This window comes from Suncus etruscus, chromosome 12, assembly GCF_024139225.1.
Source record: "Suncus etruscus isolate mSunEtr1 chromosome 12, mSunEtr1.pri.cur, whole genome shotgun sequence".
Lineage (NCBI taxonomy): Eukaryota > Metazoa > Chordata > Mammalia > Eulipotyphla > Soricidae > Suncus > Suncus etruscus.
The window spans coordinates 40,470,423-40,494,114 of record NC_064859.1 but is presented as its reverse complement, the minus strand read 5'-3'; the positions used below and the strand labels follow the sequence as shown (position 1 = coordinate 40,494,114).

The window sequence follows — 23,692 nt, the reverse complement described above, 5'->3', positions numbered from 1 at the left end:
TAACAGTATATATATATATATATAATTTTAAATATTTTCTTTTATTCATAGCTTGCCTTTTTGCTTAGTATACAGTATTATATATGGGGACACGAGCAATAGCACAGCGGTAGGGCATTTGCCTTACATGCAGCTGACCAGGATCAAACCTAGGTTTGATCCCCAGCATTGCATATGGTCCCCTGAGCCTGCCAGGATCGATTTCTGATCTCCGAGCCAGACGTAACCCCTAAATACCACTAGGTGTAGCCCAAAAAAAACAAAAAAAAGTTATGTATATAGTATTATAGATATATATGATTATAGAAATAAGTATTATAAATATTATAGAATTATAGTATTATAAAATAATAGCATTATAAGCATTATAGAAATATAAGTATTATAGAAATAGTATTGACGAAGACTTTTTTATTTTGATAAATTTCTATGTCTCCCTCTTATCACATGTTTTGGTTTCATATCTAAGTATGGTCCAAGTTCACATAAACGTCCTCTTATATTTTCTCCTAGAATTATGTAGTATATCCCTTACATGTAAGTCTATGACACATTTTGTGTTATTTTGGGGGATTCTTGTGTGAATATTCTTTGCATATGATTATTTAGTTGTCCTGGCAACATTTGTTGAAAGTCTATCCTTTTTTTCATTTAATTGTTTTATTACTGTGTTAGAAATCAACTGATTGAAGACCAGAGAGACAGCACAGTGGTTAAGGTACTTTTGACAGCCAATTCTAGTTCCATTTCTGGCACCACAAGGTCTTCAGGGCCCCACAAAAGCAATCTCTAAGCACACAGCTGGCACTAGCCCCAATGCACTAAAAGGTGCAAGTCAGCACCCCCACCCAACCAACAAAATAAACTAATTAGAGCTGGGGAGTTTGCGCAAAGGAATAGAGCACATTCTCTGTACCAGGCAGCTTGGGTTCCTTAACCACCACAGTGCCTATCCCCTACTCCAAGTATTAGGAGAGCAGCCCCCAAACAATGAGGTGGAAATTGCTCCCCAAACAAATTAAATTGATAGGGTTCTGGACAATTATATATCCCTGTAGTACTTTTTAAAATTTTTATGGAGTTTGGGCATCATGCCCATCAGTCACTCCTGGCAGTACTCAAGGGAATATATACAATGCCAGGATGAAGCCAGAGTTAGTCACAGTGCAAGGCAAATCAATGCCAATCTCCAACCCTAATCCTTTATATCTATCCTAATGCTAGTAGGAATTAATATCTTAATGACTGTAGCTTTATAATAGGCTTTGAAGTCAGAAAGTGTGAGATTTCATTGTTCTTTCTGTAGGGGTAGGGCTTTATAGTCAGTGCTCCTGGTGATTCTCAGCCAACCGGACTCTGGTTCAATGGGAGGTCCAGCGGATACAGTGCTACTTAGGACCCGTGTATTAAGTTTTATCTGGGCCATTCCAGCACTGTGACGATAGAATAGGGGTCAACTACAAATAAAACATGCACATTAACTCCTGTATATTTCTACACCCTCCAAAGTTGTTCTTTTGCAAGATTTCAAGATCATTTAGGCTATTCAAGGTTCCTTAAATTTCCAGGTAAATTTTAGGATCATTTTGTCAATGCCGAAAATATTTCAGCAGATATACTGAAAAAATTAATATATAGAGATATGCCTTCATTACAATATGAACTCCTCTTTTATACAAAAGCTATTTTATTTAAATTTGCTTTTTTTACTTTATTAAAATACCATGGCTAACACATTTGCTCATAATACATTCTGTGTTCCTGAATGCATTAAACACCAATCTCACAACCAGTGAAACGTTTCCTCTATTTATTATCTCCAATTTTTCATCCCCAAGCCTGTTCCTTTGACAGGCACAAAATAATTTACTATATATTGATACAACTAATGGAATTATGGAAAAGTTTCAGTCACATAAGATCTATAAAAATTGTTATCTCACAATGGGGTCATTAAATCATTGAAGGTTTACTAAGCTGTTCATTGTTTGTGTTGCTGTTTTTGTTTGTTGAACTTACATGACTATTTTTCTTACTCTAATTTGGTGTGTTCCTACTGGAGTGATAGCATTAAGGAATTTGGAGTTTTTGTTAGTTACGTGTTAGAGTTAGTTAGAATTTAGTGGCAGAGTAATGAAGTTGAGCTGTTGGCATGGTGGTGACTGTGGGATGTGGATGCTTCAGCAGGGCTGGGAGTCAGCCTGCCTCCCTTCCAGGGGTGCCCCAGAGTCTTCAGCTGTGAGACTGGTGTACCCATAAATTTTAGTGGTTTGCATCACTTTCTAGAATAATGTGAGTTTATGGAGCTGGCCAATGAACTGACATGGCTGTGGCCATGGTATGTGGGTCCATTTATCTCTATTTAATTTCCTTCAACATTTACAGTATATAGAGCTTTCATTTCCTTTTTTAAAATCATCCCTATTTTTTATTTGTTGTTCCCATCAAATTAGATTTTTTATTGAATTTAGTTATTATATCTTGTTAGCTATATAGAAATACAAATTTTTTGTTGATCTTGTATTGCTAAACATTGTTCAATTATCATATGTTTCAGACATTGTCATATGCAAATGGAAATAATTTTGTTTCTTTTCCAATCTGAATATCTTTATTTTTCTTGTATAATGTTCTGGCTAGCAGTACAAAGTTGTCCTAAGGTGGTATTTCTAAATAGATTTTTTTATCTTGTTCTTAGACTTTTGTATTCTATGTCTTTTCTCAGGTCAAGGATGTGTCCTAGTCCTAATATGTTTATTATTTTTATTATAAAAAGTACACTAAATATTTGAATACTTTACTTGTATGCATTTAAAATATCATGTGCTTTTACTCTGTTCTATCGATATGTAGTATTGTTTTTATTTTGGAAGTTAAGGCAACTTTTCATGCCCATTATAAATTTCATTTGGTAATAGTATAAAATTCTCTTTTGGGAGTAGGGACCTCAGGTCATGCGGTGCTAGGGATCAAACTTGAAGTCCAATGCATGCAATGCATATCTCTGGTCCTTTTAGCTATCTCTTAAAATTTTGTTTTTATGCCCCCAATTTTTTTTTTTTTGGCTAGTCTTTCATTGAGAATCTTTGAATTTTTTTTTTTTTTTGGTTTTTGGGTCACACTAGGCAGTGCTCAGGTGTTACTCCTGGCTTTACATTCAGAAATCGCTCCTGGCAGGCACAGGGGACCATATGGGATGCCGGGATTTGAACCACAGTCCTTGGAAGGCAAATGCCCTTCCTCCATGCCATCTCGCTGGCCCCAGAGGATCTTTGAATTTTAATGTATTGTTCTGCACTCAAGTTCTTATATTAATTAATTAATGCTATTTCCACATATAATATCAAGAAAATATTCATTTCACTTATTTTCCATTCTGTTTTTGAAGCGCTGTGTTATTTTTGTTTAATCTATATATAATCACATTCACATACAAAATATGCAAGTTCCCTCAGTTTAAAATGTCCCATCAAATGGGGCTTTCATTTTCAGTTCTGTTCCACAGAGGTCTGTTAGGTGTTCTGTACACATCAAGAAGTTAGTTTTTATAACTATGTGTTCCATACCATATATTTTAAAACCAAATAAATATGACATTGACATGTCAATACCAAATTCTAATATGCTTAATATCCTGGTCAAAATAATATGCATCACACTGATTACTTATATAAAAGTCATCAACTACTTTCAAAAAATTCACAAATGAATATTACATGCATTGAAGTTTTATGGATGTTTTCATTGACATTAAGTCTCTTTCCAATACTGGAGGAAGAAACTGTTGTCTGTGTCACAATGCTCAAATATCAGACTAAGTAGAGAGGAAAATCCAGCTTTTCTCTCACAACTCTATAGTAAGAGAGGAAAATCCAGCTTTTCTTCCCCATAGTACAGAGTAAGAGGCTGCCAATATTGCCTTTCTAATATCATCTGTCCTAAATTAAAGTTACTTTTCTCAAGGTTTTTAAAAACACTGGAAAGCATACCCCGTGCCACTTAATGTTGTAATGTCTGTTCTGTTCTTTGTGTTTCTTTTGTAATGTCTGTTTGTTCTTTGTGTTTCTGCTCTTTATGTTTCTTTTTTTTGTTTGTTTTGGTTTGGTTTTTGGTTTTTGGGTCACATCCAGTGGCACTCAGGGGCTATTCCTGGCTCTGCACTCAGAAATCGCTCCTGTTTCAGGGACCTTATGGGGTCCTGGGGATCGAACCAAAGTCCATCCTGGGTCAGCTGCATGCAAGGCAAACACCCTACTGCTGTGCTACCACTCCAGCCCCTCTGTTCTTTGTTTTTCTGAGAGCTAGTTAATAGGACTGAGTAAAACAGTGGAATTTATTCACTTCTACCTTAGAGTATTAACCTTTCTATAGGAACCAGAGTGATAGTATATCACATGAGATGCCTGCCTTACACTTGGCGTTTATGGATTCAATTCCCAGAATTTCATATGGTTCCCAAGCCATCCAGGAGTGAATTCTGAGCTCAGGACTAAGAATAGGCCCTGAGAAACAATATGTGGCATCAAAACAAAACCCATCCCTCCCAGAAAAACAAAACAAAACAAACTGAGACTAGTAGATTACAAGAAAAATGAACAAATTTAATGGCATAATGAAGCAAAAGACCTTCCTTTAAAGTAATTGGAGGACATGATGATGGTAAAAGTTAAGAAATTATTAAGGGGCCAAGTAAGATAGCACAGGGTTAGGGCGTTTGCCTTAGACACAGAAGAACAGTAGTTCGAATCCCGGCATCCCACATGGTCCCCTGAGCCTGCCAAGAGCGATTTCTGAGCATAGAGCCATGAGTAATCCCTGAGCCCTGCCGGGTATGACCCAAAAACCAGAAAAGAAATTAAGAACAGATGCTCTGAACTGGTCTTAGCGCAGCGGTTACTTCGCAGTCATAAAGATTTGCTTTGAAACCAATCATCTCTGGTGGTTCGAGACCCGCAAGTGCTTTCCACTTCTTTAAAAAAATAAAGAAAGAAAAAGAAAAAAAGAACAGATGCTCTTCAATCTGATTAAAAAGTTCTTTTTTTTTTTTGAGAAAGTTTTTGTTCATCTCTTCTCCTCATTGTTTAATGGGGTTGTATTTTGTTTTTTTTATGAAATTGTCCCAGTGCCTGATATATCTTAGATATTAACCCATTATCAGATGGTTGGCAGATTTCTCCCAATCCATGAATTGTCTTTGTATCCTACTTATCATTTCTTTTGAAGTGCAGAAATGTCTTAATTTAATGGAGTCCCATTTATCTTTGCTTACACTTGCTTGGTCAGAAGTGATTTTCTTTAAAGATGCCTCTAGCTTCAGTGTCACAAAGAGTTCTTTCTATGTTATTTTTTCTATGTTCATTATAGATTCTAGTATGTTATCAAAGTGTTTAATCCACCTTGATTTTGCTTTAGTGCATGGTATTTGAAAAGTTGAATTTTTTTTGCATGTCACTAACCAGTTTTTTCAGCATCATTGAAGAATCTTTCCTTGCTCTGCTTTTTTGCTCCTTTATTGAAAATTAATTGATCGATATCTGCAAGTCTGTCTCCAGTTTCCTTACATTTCATTGATCTTTGGATCTGTCCTGATTCCAATACAATGTTGTTTTAAAGATTATCATTTTATAGCACAATTTGAAGTTGGGGAGGTATAGCTCCCATTTTATTTCTCCCAAGAATTATTTTGACTATTTGTGGACAAGGGCTTAATGTTCTGTATTAATTTCAGGAGTGTTTGATTTATTTCTTTGAAAAATGTCACAGATATACTATTGGGACTATTTTGAATCTTAATGAGCAGGGGATGTGTTTTCCTTGTGTCCTCTTTCATTTCTTTGAGTAGTGTTTTGTGCTTTTATTTGTATATATCGTTCACCTCTTTAGTTAAGCCAATTTTAGGTACTTGATTTTCTGAGGCACAATTGTAAATGAATTTTTTTAAATATCTTTTTTTATGTTTTCATTATTTTCAAATAGAAAAGCCATGGAATTTTACATGTTTATTTTGTACCCTGCCACTCTACTATAAAAATCTATTGTTTCTATTGCAAACTACGGTGTCAACAGAGGGAGAGAGAAAGAGAGAGTGAGGAGAGTGAAAGAGAAATGTCTGCCATAGAGGCAAATGAGGGGGAGGGTATGAGGGAAACTGGAGACATTGCAGGTGGGAAATATTCACTGGTGAAAGGAGTGATGGACATTGTACAACTGAAACTAAATCATGGGCAACTTTGTTACTATGTACATCATGCTATTCAATTAAAAAATTGTAAAAACAAAACAAAAACTCAATAAAAAATAAAACATTGGATCATTAAAACAAATATTGTTTCTAAGATATTTTGTAGAGTCTAGGTTTTTCTATATATAGAAACATGTTATTTGCAAATAGTGAGAGCATAAATTCTTCCTTTCCTATCTGGATGCCCTTAATACCTTTTACTTCTGTAAGTGCTATGGCAAGTACTCCAAGCACTATATTGAATATAAGAGATGAGAGTGGACAGCCCTATCTTGTGCCTAATCTTAGAGGGAAGGAATTTAGTTCTAATCCATTGAATATAATGTTTATTATGAGTTTGTGCTAAAAGGCTTTAACTATGTTGGAAGAAGTTCTTTCAATTCAATTCCCAGTTTATTGTTTTTATCATAAGTTAATGTTAGATCTTATCAAATGCTTTATTGCATACATTGATATGATTACATCATTTTTCTTGTAATAATATGGGATGTGTTACATTGATTGGCTTGCGTATGTTAAACCATCTTTGTATCCTACAGCTGAATCTCACTTGGTCAGCCTGTATGATCTTTTGGATGAGTTATTGAATTCAATTTGTTAGTATTTTGTTGAAGATCTTTTCATCTGTGTTCATCAGGGATATTGGTCTGTAATTTTCTCCCTTTTTGTGTTTCTCTTTTAACCTTTAGTATTAGGGCAATGTTTCCTTCATAGAAACTGGGCATGCTTCTGTTTTTTTCAGTTTCCTGAAAGAGCCTGAAAAGATTGAATGTAACTTTTCTTTAAATATTTGAAAGAACTCACTAGTGAATCCATCTGAGCCTTTTGATTTGGGAGAGACTTTGGTTTAGACAATGGAATAAAAGATCTTCTCTGTCTTTTAGGCAGAGAAAAAGAGCCCAGAGATACCTAACCTGCATTGCAGCAGTGACATTTAAAGACAATGCAAAGAGTGGCTAGAGAGATATAGCACAGTAGTAAGGCATTTGCCTTGCACATGGCCAACCCACCCAGGACAAACCCGGGTTCAACCTCCAGCATCCCATATGGTACCCTGAGCCTGCCAGGAGCAATTTCTGAGTGCAGAAGTAACCCCTGAGACTGGCCGGGTGCCCCCCTCCCCAAGAAAAAGACAATGCTAAAGGTCATGTCTGCAGGCTCTTGTTTAAGAGACTTGCCTTTGTGTGCAGTGAACTGGGTCTATAGATGCCTCCCATTAGGATGACATAACTGTCTTGTGTCCATCTTCCAGTAGTTACTTTGGGGTCAAATGTGACAAAGCAAGAAGATGGCCAAGATTAGCACCCAATACTCTCACTCCTCCCTAAGAAACCCTCCTGTAAGAAGCAAGGACAGAGATCTTGATCGACTTGAAAATGGCCTCAGCAGGTAAGACGAGCATCTATTTTGGATCTGAGAAGTTAATCCTACATCTCTGATCTATACTTTGGGGAAAGACTGTTTTAGTATTTGTCAGTCACTGATGGGAGGGCATGAGTGACTGATTAGCATAACTTGATGTAACCATCACCAAATTTCTGAAACAGACCACACTTCTAATAGGAAATCCTTCTATAGTTGTTCACTCTTTCTTTCATCTACTTGTCTCAAATCAGGGTATATGATGGCTAGGGCTTCTTCAAGCCTCTGAGGCCTCATAGAAGTCTCAAGCCCTAGAGATAAGAAGCAGGGACAATTTCCATGTCAGTTGCCCTCACACCTCCACATTCTAGCTGGGACCATGGAGACACCCAGTGAATTCAATGTATACATCATTGGAATGTGAAGGAAATCAGGTTAGCAGAAGATCCACATAAACATTGGAAGGATGTTTAGCCTCCTGCTCAGCTTCACCCAGTCCCTGAGACATAGTGGTCTGGATAGGAAGGATTTTTTCTCTTCTCATCAAAGTTACAAAGTTACCACTAAATGACATTGAATAAAATGATATTACTCAAGGACCTGTTGTACATTTAAAAAAAAATAAGGGCCAGAGCAATAGTATAGCAAGAAGGTACTTGCCTTGCATTGGCTGACCTAGGTTCTATCCCTGATATTCACAACAGGAATGACCCTGAGCACAGAGTCAGGCAGGAAGGAGTAAGCCCTGGGTATTGGGGGGAGAGGGGCTGAGTAAAAAAAAAGTTAAGTTTCTGATCATTATTTTAGGAGGAGGAACTGGCATTTGAAAACTCCAGTGATGTCTGTCTTGAAGTGCCAGATCTTTTAGAACAGTTTCAGGAGAAGTAAATGAAAATATGTGTTCTAAGGTCATAAAAGTTTCCTGGTGATCAGGGAGCTTGTGATAGCCTATAGGACCTCTGTGATCCTGAGAGGAAACATTTTCTGTCCACTGAGATATTGCTGCCTCTGAACTGAGGACCACTTTGGAACCCCAGTTTTAGTACCCTTATTAAATGATTGAAATCATTTTCTTACTAAAAAGCAATAAAAAAGATGAAGCACTTCATTGGGAATAAAGCATTATTAAGTCCATAACCTAAGAATACCTGAAATAAAAATATCTTGAATATAAAAATATCTAGAAGATGTTTAAATTATTTTGATCTGTTTGGTGGCTTTGATTATTTAAATGCTGCCTGACATATTTTGAAGAAAGACTTCAGAACTTGTTCAAGGGAATGGCAGCTAAAACCAAGAGCACCTCAAATCCCTGCTGTCAGTCTAGCTGTTTTAGGTGCATTTGAGGGGCATTTGGGCTTGTATCCTGTGGAAGACACAAACCTTGATGCTGCTTCTGAGTGGAATCTAAAAGAATTATCACCAAAGCAACCTGTTTGGTCTCTTGCAGCACAGACTCAGGCATCCTGTCCCACATAGTCAATGGCTCTGGAGACCAATCACTAAAAGTCCTCCTTTAGACATAGGAGAAGGTCCTACAAGATCCTAGTCTCTTCCTTTATTCTTTTTTTTTATTCTTTTTTTAATTAATTAATTTTTTTGGTTTTTGGGCCACACCTGGTGACACTCAGGGTTACTCTTGGCTATGCACTCAGAAATCGATCCTGGCTTGAGGGTCCTTATGGGACATGGGGGGATCGACCCATGATCTGTCCTAGGTCAGCCGCGTGCAAGACAAACACCCTATCACTGCGCCACCACTCTGCCCCACACCTTTATTTTCTTCCTTTATTCTAAAAAAGTCACTTCTGTTTATTCTTGTGACCCAAAGTCACCAGTGGAAGACTCACTGCTTCCAGAGTACAAGTCAATGAGCAGTTATACTTCTCACTTCTCCAGGGACCTGTCCCAGAGACAGAAAACACCTGCAGGATACCCTGAAATTCCTTTTTCTCATTGAACAAGGGAGCAACATAAATTGAATATGGTCCTGACTTTCAAAGCAGTTGCTGTTATGTGGCACTTTGTTTTTGATCCATACTCAGCATGCTCAGGAGTTACTCTGCACTCAGGAATTACTTCTGACTGGACTCTGGAGAACTATAAGGCATGCTTGAGATTGAATTTGGCTATCTGCTTGCTAGGCAAACACCCAACTTACTCTACAATGGCTCAGCCCCAACTAATTACCCATTTCAGGGGCTTCTTCCTCACAAGCACCACCCGTGCCTAGAACCTGAGCTTCATACAAAGGTCCTGACCCAGGTCCAAGATCTGTATCCAGCTGTAATCTAGATGGACCTGGAATCCCAGTTTCTCCTGGCTCCATATTTTCCAGAACATTTAGAGCCCTATTATTACATAGATTGCCAGTAGTTTCTCCATAAACCCTAGGAACTTTAATACTTCAGGGCTCTGCCCTCCTCATCAGCCCACCAGCTCTGCTATCCTGGACATTGATTGCCTTGCTACTAATACAGATGAATCTATCTGGTTTCATTATATGTCTACACATAAAAAGAAACTGGAACAGCTAGGGTTACTAACTGACACCTTGATGCCTGAGGAGCTTCTGGGTATGGAATGGTGGAGGGATACAAAACACTCCACCTTTGGGATTGCTCCAGATCTTCCAGGGACATGTCCTGGCAGATTTCTAACCTAGCACTCAATTCTACCCACATCCCCTTTCATTGGTGATCAACTGGTGGGATCCAGGGGCTGAAGAGATAGACACATCCTCCTCCTATGATTAACCTGTCATGAAGGTTACTTTCACTTTTATTGCATACAGATAATAGAAAAAACATGGAGTTCATAACTTCTGCACTACTGCAGGGTCCTTCTAAATAGATGTCCACATGGTGCCGCTGAGTGTGGATCAGAGCCAGTCATACTGCAGGACTCAGGCCTGTTCTACTCAGCTTTTACTTAAGTCAATGCCATATGTGAAAGTAGTATGGCAGCTCCATAGAATATATGTCAGCAGACTTTAACTAGGATAGAAGAGCATTTAAATCTCAGCTTGACCACTTTATTTGTGTATCCTCAAGCAGGTTTTTTAACTTCTATGAATCTCAATTTTCTTTCATATAGGATTATTATATAGATTATGTGCTAGAGGCAAAGGTCCAAAAGTAGTTAGTATGTGATCTGTGCATTTCATTGGTGGGTGACATAGTCAGAAGGAAAGACCAATGCATCCCAAGGATCCCAAACTATGCATAAGGATAACATCTGATACCTAATTTTATTTTATTTTATTTTTTGGGCCACACTCATTTGATGCTCAGGGGTACTCCTGGCTAAGCGCTCAGAAATTGCCCCTGGCTTGGGGGGACCATATGGGACGCCGGGGGATCGAACTGCGGTCCTTCCTTGGCTAGCGCTCACAAGGCAGACACCTTACCTCTAGCGCCACCTCTCCAGCCTCTGATACCTAATTTTAAAAAGTCATTTGTAATGCACAAAACGAGAGTTTCTGGTTTAGCAACAGTATGCGCTTTAGGACTTTGGCTTGTGCCTCTGGTTGCACAGAAGTCCACAGACATTTCTACAAAGACCTTCTGACCTGGGATCCAGGAGCATTATGGTGGACTTGTCTCCACCCTATCAGAGAAATTGTTCATGGGAGTGCTAAGGTGAGTATAAGGTCCTTGAACTTGAGGTGGGATGAGGTAGGTTGTGCTGGTGATTCCTGCATAAAGCCAGAAGTGGTGCAGACATGTGTGGCCTCATCACTGAAGGCAGGCAGGTTCAGGATGAAGTTGCCTGATTCCATTCAGTTCCAGTAGAAGCAGCCCTGCTGTGAGGAAGTTGAGGAAGGGAGGGGAAAAAATCTACATGTCTTTATTTGTTTTTGTTTTGAGTTATAATCAATAGTATTCAGGGCTTACTACTAGCTCTGTGCTCAGAGACCATATTGGATTTCAGCAATTGAAATCAGGACAAGTGCTCTGAACCCCTTTAAGATGGAGCAATTAGAACCAACTGCTGGTTGTGGAGAAGAGGTTGGCAGTGGCAGCAGCAACTCAGCAGGGGGGAAGCTGATACTAACTTCTAATCCATCTCTAGGGAGAGAGAACTCTTTCCCAGCATTAATACTGGACTCCTCCTTCAATCTTGTAGCCACCTTGTTAAGAGGCTGATTAGACTGAAACAGGTCATGTGAAATAATTCATTTGTCTTGCCTGGACTAGATAGAAGCGCAAAACCCTAGAGGACAATGCCTGGATGGCTTCCAGCCAGGTGAATTGAGTTTTAGAACCTAGTTGTTTGAAAAAGATTTTTAAATAAAAGTAAAGGGGCTGGAGTTATGGTATAGTGGCTAAGGTGTTTGCCTTACATATAGTTGATCCAAGGTTGAACCCTGGTATTTCATATGTTCTCCAGAGTCCTGCCAGAAATGAGCTCTGAGCTCCATCAGATGTGGCCAAAAACAAAAATATTAAAGTAAAGCAAAGAAAAGAGGTATCCAGAGTGATAGTACAGTGGATAGGGCAATTGTCTTGCATGTGGACAATTCAGGTTCAATCTTGGCAAACCATATGCTCCTAGGAGTAATGCTAGGAGTATGCTAGGAGTAATTCATAAGTGCAAAGCCAGGAGTAACTTCTGAGTACTACCAGGTATAGCCCAAAACCCAAATTTGAAAAAAAAAAAAAAAAGATATGAAGCCCAGCACATTAGTCTAGGCAATTCCACAGAGCAAACTCTGCCCATGTGCTGTGCACTCAGTGGAGTTGAGAGCTTTGAGCATGGCCCTGTGTGTGTTCATATTTTTCACCTTGAGCAGTGCAGGTAAATTCACTACTCCAGTTAGGCCTGTGTTGCAGGAAACAGAGTCTAGGGAATGGTCAAATTGCAGAGTAGATATATTTTCATTTGAAAGCACTGAATCAATACACATGGAAGATTAGGGAATTCCAAATAATATTCTGCAACTTTCCTCTGAGCTATACACACTAATAACTCTCTAGCTAAGGAGCCTACAACCAGCCATACAGCAGGCACGAGTCCAGGGAAGATTCTTGAAGACAGTTGCATTTTATCTGGCCTTAGAAGACGAGACCTTAGCATGCAGAAAATCATCCTTGTGCACTCACTGAGCAGGACTAATTACTCTGCTTACGAGGGCAGGTGCCTGAACCTCCCCCATCTTATGCTCTCGTGAGGACCATATCTGCTGGCTTGCTGCCCATGGGCCATCTCAACTGCCCCATGGCAACAGCTGGACACATGCTGCCTTCCAGGTTCATGCTTGCTACAAGGAAAGGCCACGTTTATCCTTAAACTCAGATGTGTGAAGCATGAACTTGAGGGCAGTCCCTGGGCTGAGATTAGTGGCAGCAGCTCTCCTCATTAAGGAAGGCATCTGGCATCTCATTCCTGAGTGTATCCAGAAGGTGGAGGAGCTTAAAATCAATTAATTTCGCTGCATATTTTATTTCCTAGGACCCACCCGTCATGCAAGGAGACATCAGCAGAGCCTCAGCAAAGGATCACCATGGAGACCAGAGGGCTGGCTGAATCCAGGGGAAGCCCCTTCTCAGGCCCAGGACCTGCCAGGTAATGACCTTACCCATCAAGAAGGAAGGGAAGGGGGGAGACTAAAACAGAAAGAAGGTGCTTACCTCCTAGGAAGAAGTTGCCATGGGTGGATGGGAGAACGAAGGGGCAGAATCAGAGCTATGAGGAGTCAGCAAGTCACTTCCTCTGAGCAAGGTGTTCTGAGCTCAGAAAAGTCTAGGAACTACTTTTAATTAAACATTTGTTTGTTTTTGCTCTATACCAGTAACAGCTAGGGGCTATTTGTGACTCAGCGCACAGTGGCCACTCTTAATGGTACGCAGGGGACTCTGTGTGATACCAAGTATTTAAGTAGGTGGTCCTATGCAAAGCAAATGCCTTAACCCCACACTATTTCTCCAGCCCCTAATTGAAATAGTTTCAATAAAAAGTAATAGTTGCTTAGTTCTAGAGCAATTCAAAAACAGGGCAATTAAAAATTCAGAAACTATCAGCCGGTGGGCTACAAAGCACAGTGCACAGAGCGGCATAGTATGCGGCAGCCTCTGCAGATTCTCAGAGGCGTGACTGGAAGGAACAGTGGGGGAGCAATTGCCTGGAAAGGTTAGTCTCTATCTTTCTTCAGAGGACATATGCACTTGACTGCAGCAGCTTCACCCCCTAGAAAAAAGTGACTGTTTTTCCTGGTCTCCTCTAGCAACAGACCTCATGGGCCCTATCTGGACTCCAATCAATGCTCTATAAATACTCAGAATTTCCTTCCACATGATTATTTGGGAAATAGAATAGCTTCGTGTAGTATACAGGAGAAATGACATAGAGAGAAGAGAATCCCTTGAAGTAGAGCAATAATTAAGCTAGGATGTGCCCCTTTCCACCCAATTTCCTAATATATGCTGTTGCCATTCACACCATCATGTGCCCTACAAGTTCAGATTATTGCAAATAATTCTTTTTTCACAGTTCTGTGCTAGAAGAAGATGCTACCATCATTTACTTCACCGGATAAGCTTTTTTTTTTTTTTTTTGGTTTTTGGGCCACACCTGGCGATGCTCAGGGGTCACTCCTGGCTGTCTGCTCAGAAATAGCTCCTGGCAGGCACGGGGGACCATATGGGACACTGGGATTCAAACCAACCACCTTTGGTCCTGGATTGGCTGCTTGCAAGGCAAACGCCACTGTGCTATCTCTCCGGGCCCTGGATAAGCTTTTAAGTAATGTCTGGTATTGTTGTCTTATGAATAAAAATGCTTTCTTGAACTAGAGGGAATTATGCAGGGGCTAAGGCACTTGTATTGCATGTGAACAAGTCTTACTAATCTATGACACTGCACTGAGTACCGTCAAGAGGGTCTCCTTAGCACAGAACTAGGTGTAGCCCCTAATCACTGTCCTCCAAATCCAAAAGAAATCAAATCAAATAATTTGCACTCTTAAGGCTCTTCACAGAGCAGATAACAGGCAGGAGTAATAGTACAGCAAGTTGTGAGCTTGCATTGTACATGGCCAAACAGGGTTCGATCCCTGACACTACAATTGCCTAAGTCTGCCAGGAGTTATCTCCCAGCAGAGCCAGAAGTAACCCGTGAGTATTGCTGGGTGTGCCCCCACCTCCCATCAGAAAAAAATGAAACCAACTTAGATTAGAGAGCTGGCACAGAGCTGTTGCAAGCTAAACTACAAACAATGCATGGAAATGGAGCTGAGGGTTGCTGGTAGGACAGCCATGGGACCTCCTCTGTCTTCTCATTCTCTCCTTCTCTTGGAATTTGATTTTTTTCTTGGCCTTTGATTTTTTTCTGTGTGCCCCTCTGTTTATGACTTTGTCTTCTCAATAGAGACATGGACACTGACTTAAAGTGACCTTCATTCTATGGCCTCAGTTACTTTTCCACCCTCCATTTGGAGCAGTTCAGAGTGGAGTGTTCACCATTCTGTTGTCTGGGGGATGTGGGATGATGGTGGTGAGATGTTTAGCAGAGAGAGGTTGTGACAGCAAGAATATGAATTGACCTCTCCAGCAGTGGCTGGAAGCATCTCTACAATGGATTTTTCTCATTTCCAGTTATTTCCCTATTTCTCTGAGGTTATTAGAGTATGAATAGGGTCAAGGTATGTTCAAGGGGGTTCAGAGTTGGTTTTGTCCAGTGTGTAGATGGGGTTGGCATTCAACAGCAAAAGTCAGATAGGAAACTGGATACACAGAAATAGTTGGATCTTTCTTTCTGAGGTCCTTCTGTAGACAGAAAAGCAGGCAAGAGGCAGAGAGGAGGTCTACCAGGGAAAGCTCCAGCAGACAGGCTTTGGAATGTGGACAGAACTCAGGCTTCAAGTGCCTCACAATGCCTGAGTCTAGGAAAAGGGTCAAGGTAAATTGCAAAGGAACTTTGTGAACCAGGAAGGAAAAAACAGAGCATGTAAAAATTAGACAAGAAACAGAGGCAGAATTCATCTGGTGGTTTCATTTCTTTGCTTGTTGGGGATATTTAGGTCATACTTAGTAATGCTCAGGGACTCTTCCTGATTCAATGCTCAGGGATAACTCATGTCAGGAATTCTTACCATGACTGTCAAGATGCAAGCAAGCATTTAATCCTCTGTATTATCTCACCAGCCCTGGTGCTTGTCCTTTTAGAACTGCTTTAAATGGCGGCATCCTGTTTGGAAATAGCTTAGTTATATTGAAGAGCTCCAACAGGTTCCTGATGGGGAGTAGAAAAACTCACTGCTGCCTCTGAAAGTTTCCAGGTGCTGGCAGAGTGAAGTCACAGTGAAAGTAATAGCCCCAGAGGAAGCTCTGCCCCTGGTTTAATGCCAGTCTTGCGCCTCCAGTGCCCAGTCTTCTGTGTTCTCATCTGTCCCCCGTTCTGGGTTTTCTGTCTCCTTTGGCTCCATGTTTATTGCCCATCTTTTCTCTCCAGGCTGTCTCGCTTCATCATCTCCATGCGTGCATGGGCTGCAAGGCATTTGAACCAAGAGGACCAGAGAGCTGACTCTTTTCTTGACCGTTTCCGTGAAACTGAGCTCAAGGAAGTATCTAGCCAAGAAAGCAATGTCCAACCAAACCTGGGCAGCAACGAGCCCTCAGAAAGAGGGACAAGGTAAGGAACCAGAATGGAGAATAAGCCAAGGACTTTTTCAGTCTAATGGGAAGTAACTTGCGAGTGGTCCTGGACCACTGGCCCATGAGCCAATATTTGAAGGTATCTTGGGGGGTCACTGCATGGTATTATAATCCCACCAAGTCTAAGAAGCAGGGAAGCATGAGGAAACTCTAGCAGAGCCTCTGCCTCATTCAACCACTGTTCGCACCCAACATGGTCTCTCTCTAGTACCACCTGAAATTAGTTCCCTCAGGTTGATATCTGGGAATCTCAACAACATCTCCATCAGTTTATAGAGTACCATGATGCACTTTGCTAAAAGAAAAACAGAATTAAAAAAAAATGAGTTTTCAGAGTAGGGAGCTAGTTGTTGGTAGAACAGATGAACTGTTCACAAGGACCTGAGATGAGTCCTTGGCTCCACATGGGCCTATGCAGCACTGCAGCAGCCACTGTGAGCTCACAACCATCCTGCTCCTGTTTAAGAAGAGGGAATGCCTCTGTTTCCCAGAGGGAAGATTCTGAGGAGAGTCAGTGTCCAGAAGACACACCCCTGGAATCTGACCACAGAACTGAGGTCACCTGAGAGGGAGGGCCATGATAAGGGAGCTGGAAGGAGAGGATGCAGACATTTTGGGGGAGAACATATTGTGACAGTATGGAGCTAAAACATAAACTCATTACACTTGTAAACTATAGTTCTTTTGATAAAGTAAAAATAGACTTAAAAAAATCAATCCACTAACCCCAGGAAGCATTCACGTGATTACACCATCAGCCTCAGGGACCACCCACACATTAGGGTTCCATCCATTCTTCTGGGAAAGGCTGTAGTTGATCAAAATGACTACCCACGTCATCTCATCATTCATCCACTGGATGAGGCTAAGAACCACAATTGGGGGAGGGGCTGGAGATACAGTACAGGAGTTTGGTACTTGACTGCTCCTAGTTCAATATCTGGTACCACTTATAGTCTCCAAAGCCCCACCAGGATTGATCTTTGAGCACAGAGCCAGGAGTAGGTACTGAGCAGCACTGAATGTAGCCAAAAACAAAGAAGAGCCACAATGAGAGTGGCTTTAATCTGAAAGATTAATCGGAGAGTGTTAATCTGACAAGGGAAGGGGTGGATCGAGGCCTCTATGTGCCATTGCCCCAAAAGGAAATAGAGCCATTTGGGATAGACATGCCAGAACATCCCCAACTCTCTCATACTTCACATAGATCTACCTCCCATTCTCTCTTGTCCTAGAGAAGCATGCTGGGGAGGATGTTGTGAAGAGACCTCTGACCCCCACAGGGGGAGGTTGAGGCCTGTTACAGAATAGGAGGGTTGCCTTTAAGATATAATGCCACTGAAGAAGAAGGTCCAAAAGGTGTCTCAAGGACTGGAACACTGTGTTTGCATGTAGAAACTTGGTTTTCGTCACTCAGCACCATTAGGAGCACCTCACAGCACAAAGCAACCCATAGATATGGCCCCAAATGAGAAAACAAAAAAATATATTTGCAAGAGACTCCTACTCTCAGCACGATGAACCATTGGACTACTTTCTCAAAGTTTGCTTTCTTGAAAAGCAACTTGAACAGTTCTTCTGAGTGAATTCTCTACTAGATAGTGCCAAGAGTTCTAAGATATAACAGAGAAATCAGCTTGGTTGCAAGAGAATGGTCTCTGTATTTCTGGGGGGGGGAAATGCTATTAGTTTCTGTATCAAATGAGCTAAAGAAGGCTGAAGTATAGGCACTGCAAAGGGGTACAGGGAGTACTAGGCATGGGGATGTGAAGTTCCTGGGCTATTTTGGAAACAGATAGGTGACTCTTTCATTTTATATCTGGTTAGGGAAGGGGAATATCTTAATTTGTGATTGAAGTGAATATAAGATAAATTAGGTTCTGAGAAACTGCCCTGTAGTGACCATGCTTGGAGTGGACAGTTAAGTCATTTTACTTGTGACCTTGTCAGCCTTTACTCTGCAACTGTAGTGCCATAGGAAGTCCTAGCATTCACAAGGCTGTGAAGGGACCTAAAGGCTCTCTATGCTAACCAGAATGTGTTTGCGACAGCCAGAGACCCAGGCCCAGCATCCTGGACCAAGCTTGAAAGCCCCTGCCTGCAATGCCTGTGCTCTACCTGGTGTTGAGGCAGGAGCCCAGAAGCAGGAAGGTGGAGACTGAAGAGAGGCAGGGAGATTTCTTTACAGTTGGTATACATTGTCTACAGTTCCCCGGGACAAGCTCATAGTCCCTTGATTTGATGGAGCCAATGATCTTGTCCTCTACCACAGACTGTGAGTGATGAGCAGTGGCATCTAATGTCCAACCTCATCAGAAGTAACACTTTATAGGACTCTCCACACCAGGTTCCATCTACAGTAAGAATTTCTCACTAAGGCAGTTCTTAGTGCTCCTTATGTCTGGCCTTGGGAGATGAGCACAATGAACAGTGCACTTCAGGAATCTAGTTTCCTTCACACTTTCAAGGGGATTTAATTGCTCAGAAAATTTTCCTGAAACACATTTCAAGCTGCAATGGAGCAGAGAAGATGGACATGAGCCAACCCAAGTGTCAAAGTGATTCTATGTTCAATATTGGAAAGGAGATCCTCTGAGCATCAGAGTGGCATTGGTTTCCACGGCCTCTAGTAGTGATGGACAATGAAGCCAGTTAGCTTTCTTTTTCATTTATTTATTTTTTTGATCACACCCAGCAGTGCTCAGTTCTTACTCCTAACTCTGTGCTCAGGGATCACTCCTGGAAGTGCTTGATGCTCAGGGACCATTATGGAGCCATGGATTAAACCCAGGTCAGCTACATGCAAGGCAAGTGCCCAACCCACTGTGCTAAAACCAGTTGTGTGCAATGTCCTGGCAGTAACCCATGGGAGACTAAACCATTTCCTTCAAAACAGAGAACCATACAGGTCAGATTTAAGTCAACATACAGCTGAGTGCAAAAGCAGCCCATACCTTCTAGCAGGTTTTCCCACAGATTTAGTGTGCCCCCTAAAGGAAGATTCTTCTGTTTTGTTTTATAGGGGGCTAGAACTTAGAATCTCACATGTTCAAAGTTTATACCTTGCATATCCTAGGGCCCCAGGGCCCTGGGGCTTTAAGATAAATGTGGGGACTAGAGGATAGAGAAGGACAGACTCCAAACTGGGCAATTCTGCCCAGGGTCTGTTTTTGCCCTTCACAGTGAAAACAGTGGCATTTCTAGGGATGCTATCAATCACAGTAGACCAGGGACACAGCTAGGTATCCATTCTGGTGTGGAAGGTGCTGGAATAGCTTCTCCTGAGAGCATGTAGAAGGCAGATGCTATAAGTAGTGTCTTGATCTGTGCACTTCCTAGCACCTGACACCCTGCCAGCCTGTGGTTAAGCAAAGAAATACAGGTGCTCTGAAGCCAGGTTACTGGATGGTGTCTAGAGTTAGTCCACTGATTTAGAAGCCTTCATTTAGCTATGGTTTCATCCTCTCATTTCCTAGAGCTAAATAGCCACACACAGAAAAGCTTTGTCCTTGACCGAAAACACCCCTGGGACTCTCTAACTATGTGGAAAGGCAGGGAGATACGGGGGGGGGGGGGGGGAAGGGGGGTAGTGGGAAGCAACAGGTTCCCAGATTGCTCTCTCTCCACCTCCTTGCAGCAACTGGCCCCTGGCCAGGGCCAATATCAACGCAAGCAACAACTCAGTGGAGTGAGTACCTTGGCACCCGCAGAGCTCTTGTTCTCGAGGATGCTTACCTTACCTCTTCCCTAGCTTCTGCTCCCCTTCTTCCACCACCACTAGACTTTCCTAGAATCCTATTCCTTTCCTCAAAAGGCATTCCCATGACAAACGGGAGAGGGATCATTATCCTTTAGCTCATGCTCACATTTTTCATCCTTAGAAAGCGAAAGCTTTAACATCTGATATCTTGAAGCACTTTAAAGTGCAGCCTTAGAGTTCCTGACAGAGCTGCGGGTTTTCTCCTTCAAGATGAACATGCAATTCTGCCTTATTCATCTATGTGCAGTGAAATGACCTCATCTTAAAGTCAATTTGGGCCAATTTGGAGGATGCAATCAGGTCAATGGAAAGAGGAGATTTAAATATTTCCAGAGAATAGCCTCTTGAAGCCATGACCCAAGGATTCTTTCTATCATCAGATGCTGAACTAGCAGACCAAGTTATATGTGTGAATTGGCAGGTGCTACTGCATAGCCTAGAAGAGAGCGAATGTGTGTGTATGTGTGTGCATGCGCACGTGTGTGTGTGTGTGTGTGTGTGTGTGCAGCATGTGTGCAAAATTCTCCAGTCTTCTTTATGGAATAAATACTAAGAAGTGATGGGTAGGGAGAGTGTTCAGGAGGAGTTTAGAAGAAAATCCGGGGCCGGAGAGATAGCATGGAGGTAAGGCGTTTGCCTTTCATGCGGTAGGTCATCGGTTCGAATCCCGGCATCCCATATGGTCCCTCGTGCCTGCCAGGAGCAATTTCTGAGCCTGGAGCCAGGAATAACCCCTGAGCACTGCCGGGTGTGACCCAAAAACCACACACACACAAAAAAAATCCATGAACCCTAGCAAAAATGCCCATATTTTTTACTTCTAATTGGAAAAGTGCCAGTTTTTTCCTGCCATTTCCCTTTGTTTCCCTGATAGAGTCTCCCCAATCATTTTTCTTCCACAAGCCTTAGTTGCATTTGGCTTAAATAAATTTGGAACATCAAGTCCAGAGATCAATATGCCAACACACAAGAAAAGATGAAATGATTTAATTGCAGAACAATAGCTATCGCAGTACTTGATTTAAAAATCATTGGGCCTGGAGATATAATAGAGCAAGCATCAAGGGTGCCTAGGGGTTGATCTTTTGCATCTCATATAATCCCCTGAGTACTATCAGGAGTAATATAGCCAGTTGTAACCCCTGAGCATTGCTGGGTGTGGCCCAAACCCTGCTCCCTGCAGTAGTCAAGCTTAGTATTAACCCATCTTATAACCCTACTGTTGAGTTCCACAATCAGAGAAAGGAAAAGAATGCTAGAAGTCCTTTGCAGTGATCTAGGGGTCTCTAGGTTTCTTTCTTCATATGAGATATTGGCAGGATTGGGGAGAGAGAGCCAGAGTGATAGTACAGTGAGTAGGGCATTTGCTTTGCATGCTGCCAACCTGGTTCAATCCCTGAAACCTCAGATCGTCTCCAGAGATACACCAGGCTTATTGATCCCTGCGTAGTCAGTAGTAATCCCTGAGCATTAATAGGCATCCCCACATCCCCAAAAGGATAAAAGCAGATGGCTACATCAGGTGGACACTTGTAAACCCTTTCAATTGAGCTCATGAATCCACAGTGCAAGTCCAAAACTGACACATCATTAAGGACAGTCCCAAACAGGACCACTTAAGCAAGAAGTATGGAGATACTTACTATAGCCCCTTTCTTTATTCTACCACATCCCTGCATTTTCATTTTATCCCATGTGTTTTGCATAATTTCTTCCTCTTTGATCAAATGATTTCCAGTCCAAGCCAGCATCATTTCACAGGTCTTTCAGGGAAGTGCTCTGAATTCTGAGATTGTGGGTAGATTCTGAATGGTATTGAGCTTCTCCTAGGTTCTCAGCAGGTTGGTAGACAGGTTGGTAGAAATATTAAGATTTCTAGCCAAGGACCACAAATTCTGAAAGAGCATACTGAGCCTGTAATTAAATGCGAAGCAGGGATAATCAAGCACAATAAGCTTGTGTGCAGTGCCCTCTACTGATGCCTTGGTGTTAAATCCTTAGCCCATATATTACAAAAACCAAAGGATGAATGAGGGCACTTGCTCTTCTCACTGAGTAAGCTTAATAACTTCTGTTTTTACTAATCTAATCCACACATATATGCACTGTCCCAAATTTAGAAAACATAGAAACACACTAAGAACCACACACAAAGTTCTCTTTATGTTGACAATGGAATCATGCCATTATCAGAATTAATTCTTCACAGATTGGCAAATATAACTCCAAGGTCTTTGACGCCATATAACCTGAATAGCTAGATTAGTAAAAGATTATATTTTATATGTGTTTGTTAGAAAATTTAGTGGCCTATTTTGGCCATCAAAGAGCTTGTGAATTTGAGTAAGTTATCTGACCTCCTTGTGCCTCAGTTTACTAAATAGTGTCTCACTATTAGTGTGAAGTTTAAACAAGTAGATATAGGCATATATCTTATATATATACTTATATATATACTTATAGGTATATAAGTATGTATAGGCAAAGTATATAAGTACCTGATACTTAATAAGTACTTGATAGAGATTCTTTTGTGTGGCAAACAGAATACTTTCTCTCTTCTCCCAGAGATCACTTTGTCCTAATTACCCTGAGACCTAAGAGCAGGTTACCTGATATGGTTTTCCTCTAAGACCCCTTTTCCTGGCAGTTTTTTTTTAGAGGAACTACCAAGCAATTCTTGGGGGCTCACTCCTGGAAATATATGGCCTATCAGAACATAGGTCTGAAAACTCAGATCCAGGGCTATAATGATAGCATAGCAGATAGGGCATTTACAAAGAGGAGGAGGAGGAGGAAGCAGCAGCAGCAGCAGCTCAGGTTCAGCTCCTGACACTAGCACAGATAGTCCCTTGAGTAGGGAGTAATCCTGAACACACAGCCAGGAGTAAATCCCAAGTAATGCCAGAGTTGCTTTGGGTTGTTTGATGGTACCTGATCTGATAAATTTGTTTTGGCAGCAATTAAAAACTACAACTACTATTATAAGCACTTGATGTGAACTTGTATCTTGGAAAAAGTAATAACAACATTTCTCCACACCCACCCAATATTCTTACAAATCATTTGAAGTATCTGCTTACAAGTCTATTTGTTTGTTTGTTTATTTGGCTTTTGGGCCACACCAACCAACAGTGCTAAGGGATCACTCCTCATGGACTCAGGGATCATATGGGGTATAAGTTTTGAACCTGGGTCAGCTGCGTGCATAGCAAATGTCCTACCCTCTATGTAATTGGTCCAAACCTCTTATTGGAATTTTTTTTTCTCTTTATTTGGATATCTTGATTACATAAATGATTGTGATAAGGTTTCAGTCCTATAAAGATCACCCCTCTTCACCAGTGCAACATTCCCGCCACCAAAGTCCCAAATCTCCCTCCATCCCACCCCACCCCCACCTGTACTCCAGACAGGCTTTCCAGTTCCCTCATTCATTCACTTGATTATGGTAGTTCTCAGTGTAGTTATTTCTATAACTGTGCTCACCACTCTTGTGGTGAGCTTCATGGAGTGAGCTGGTGTTCCAGCTCTCCTCTAATTGTCTCTGAGGATTGTTACAAAAATGACTTTTATTTTTCTTAAGACCCATAGATGAGTGAGACTATTCTGCGTCTCTCTCTCTCCCTCTGACTTATTTCACTGAGCATGATAGATTCCATGTACATCCATGTA

General features: G+C 41.2%; 1 protein-coding gene across 1 annotated transcript in view; it reads left to right on the top strand.

The window, feature by feature from the left end:
* The first annotated feature begins 7,529 nt into the window (after positions 1-7,529).
* The window catches only part of CNGA3 (cyclic nucleotide gated channel subunit alpha 3), a 37,202-nt gene continuing 21,039 nt past the window's right edge, over positions 7,530-23,692 (top strand). The window contains exons 1-4 of the mRNA XM_049784588.1: positions 7,530-7,630; positions 13,058-13,171; positions 16,055-16,234; positions 19,895-19,945. Of these exons, the coding sequence (XP_049640545.1) occupies positions 7,530-7,630; positions 13,058-13,171; positions 16,055-16,234; positions 19,895-19,945 (446 nt within the window). The remainder of the gene's footprint in view (positions 7,631-13,057; positions 13,172-16,054; positions 16,235-19,894; positions 19,946-23,692) is intronic.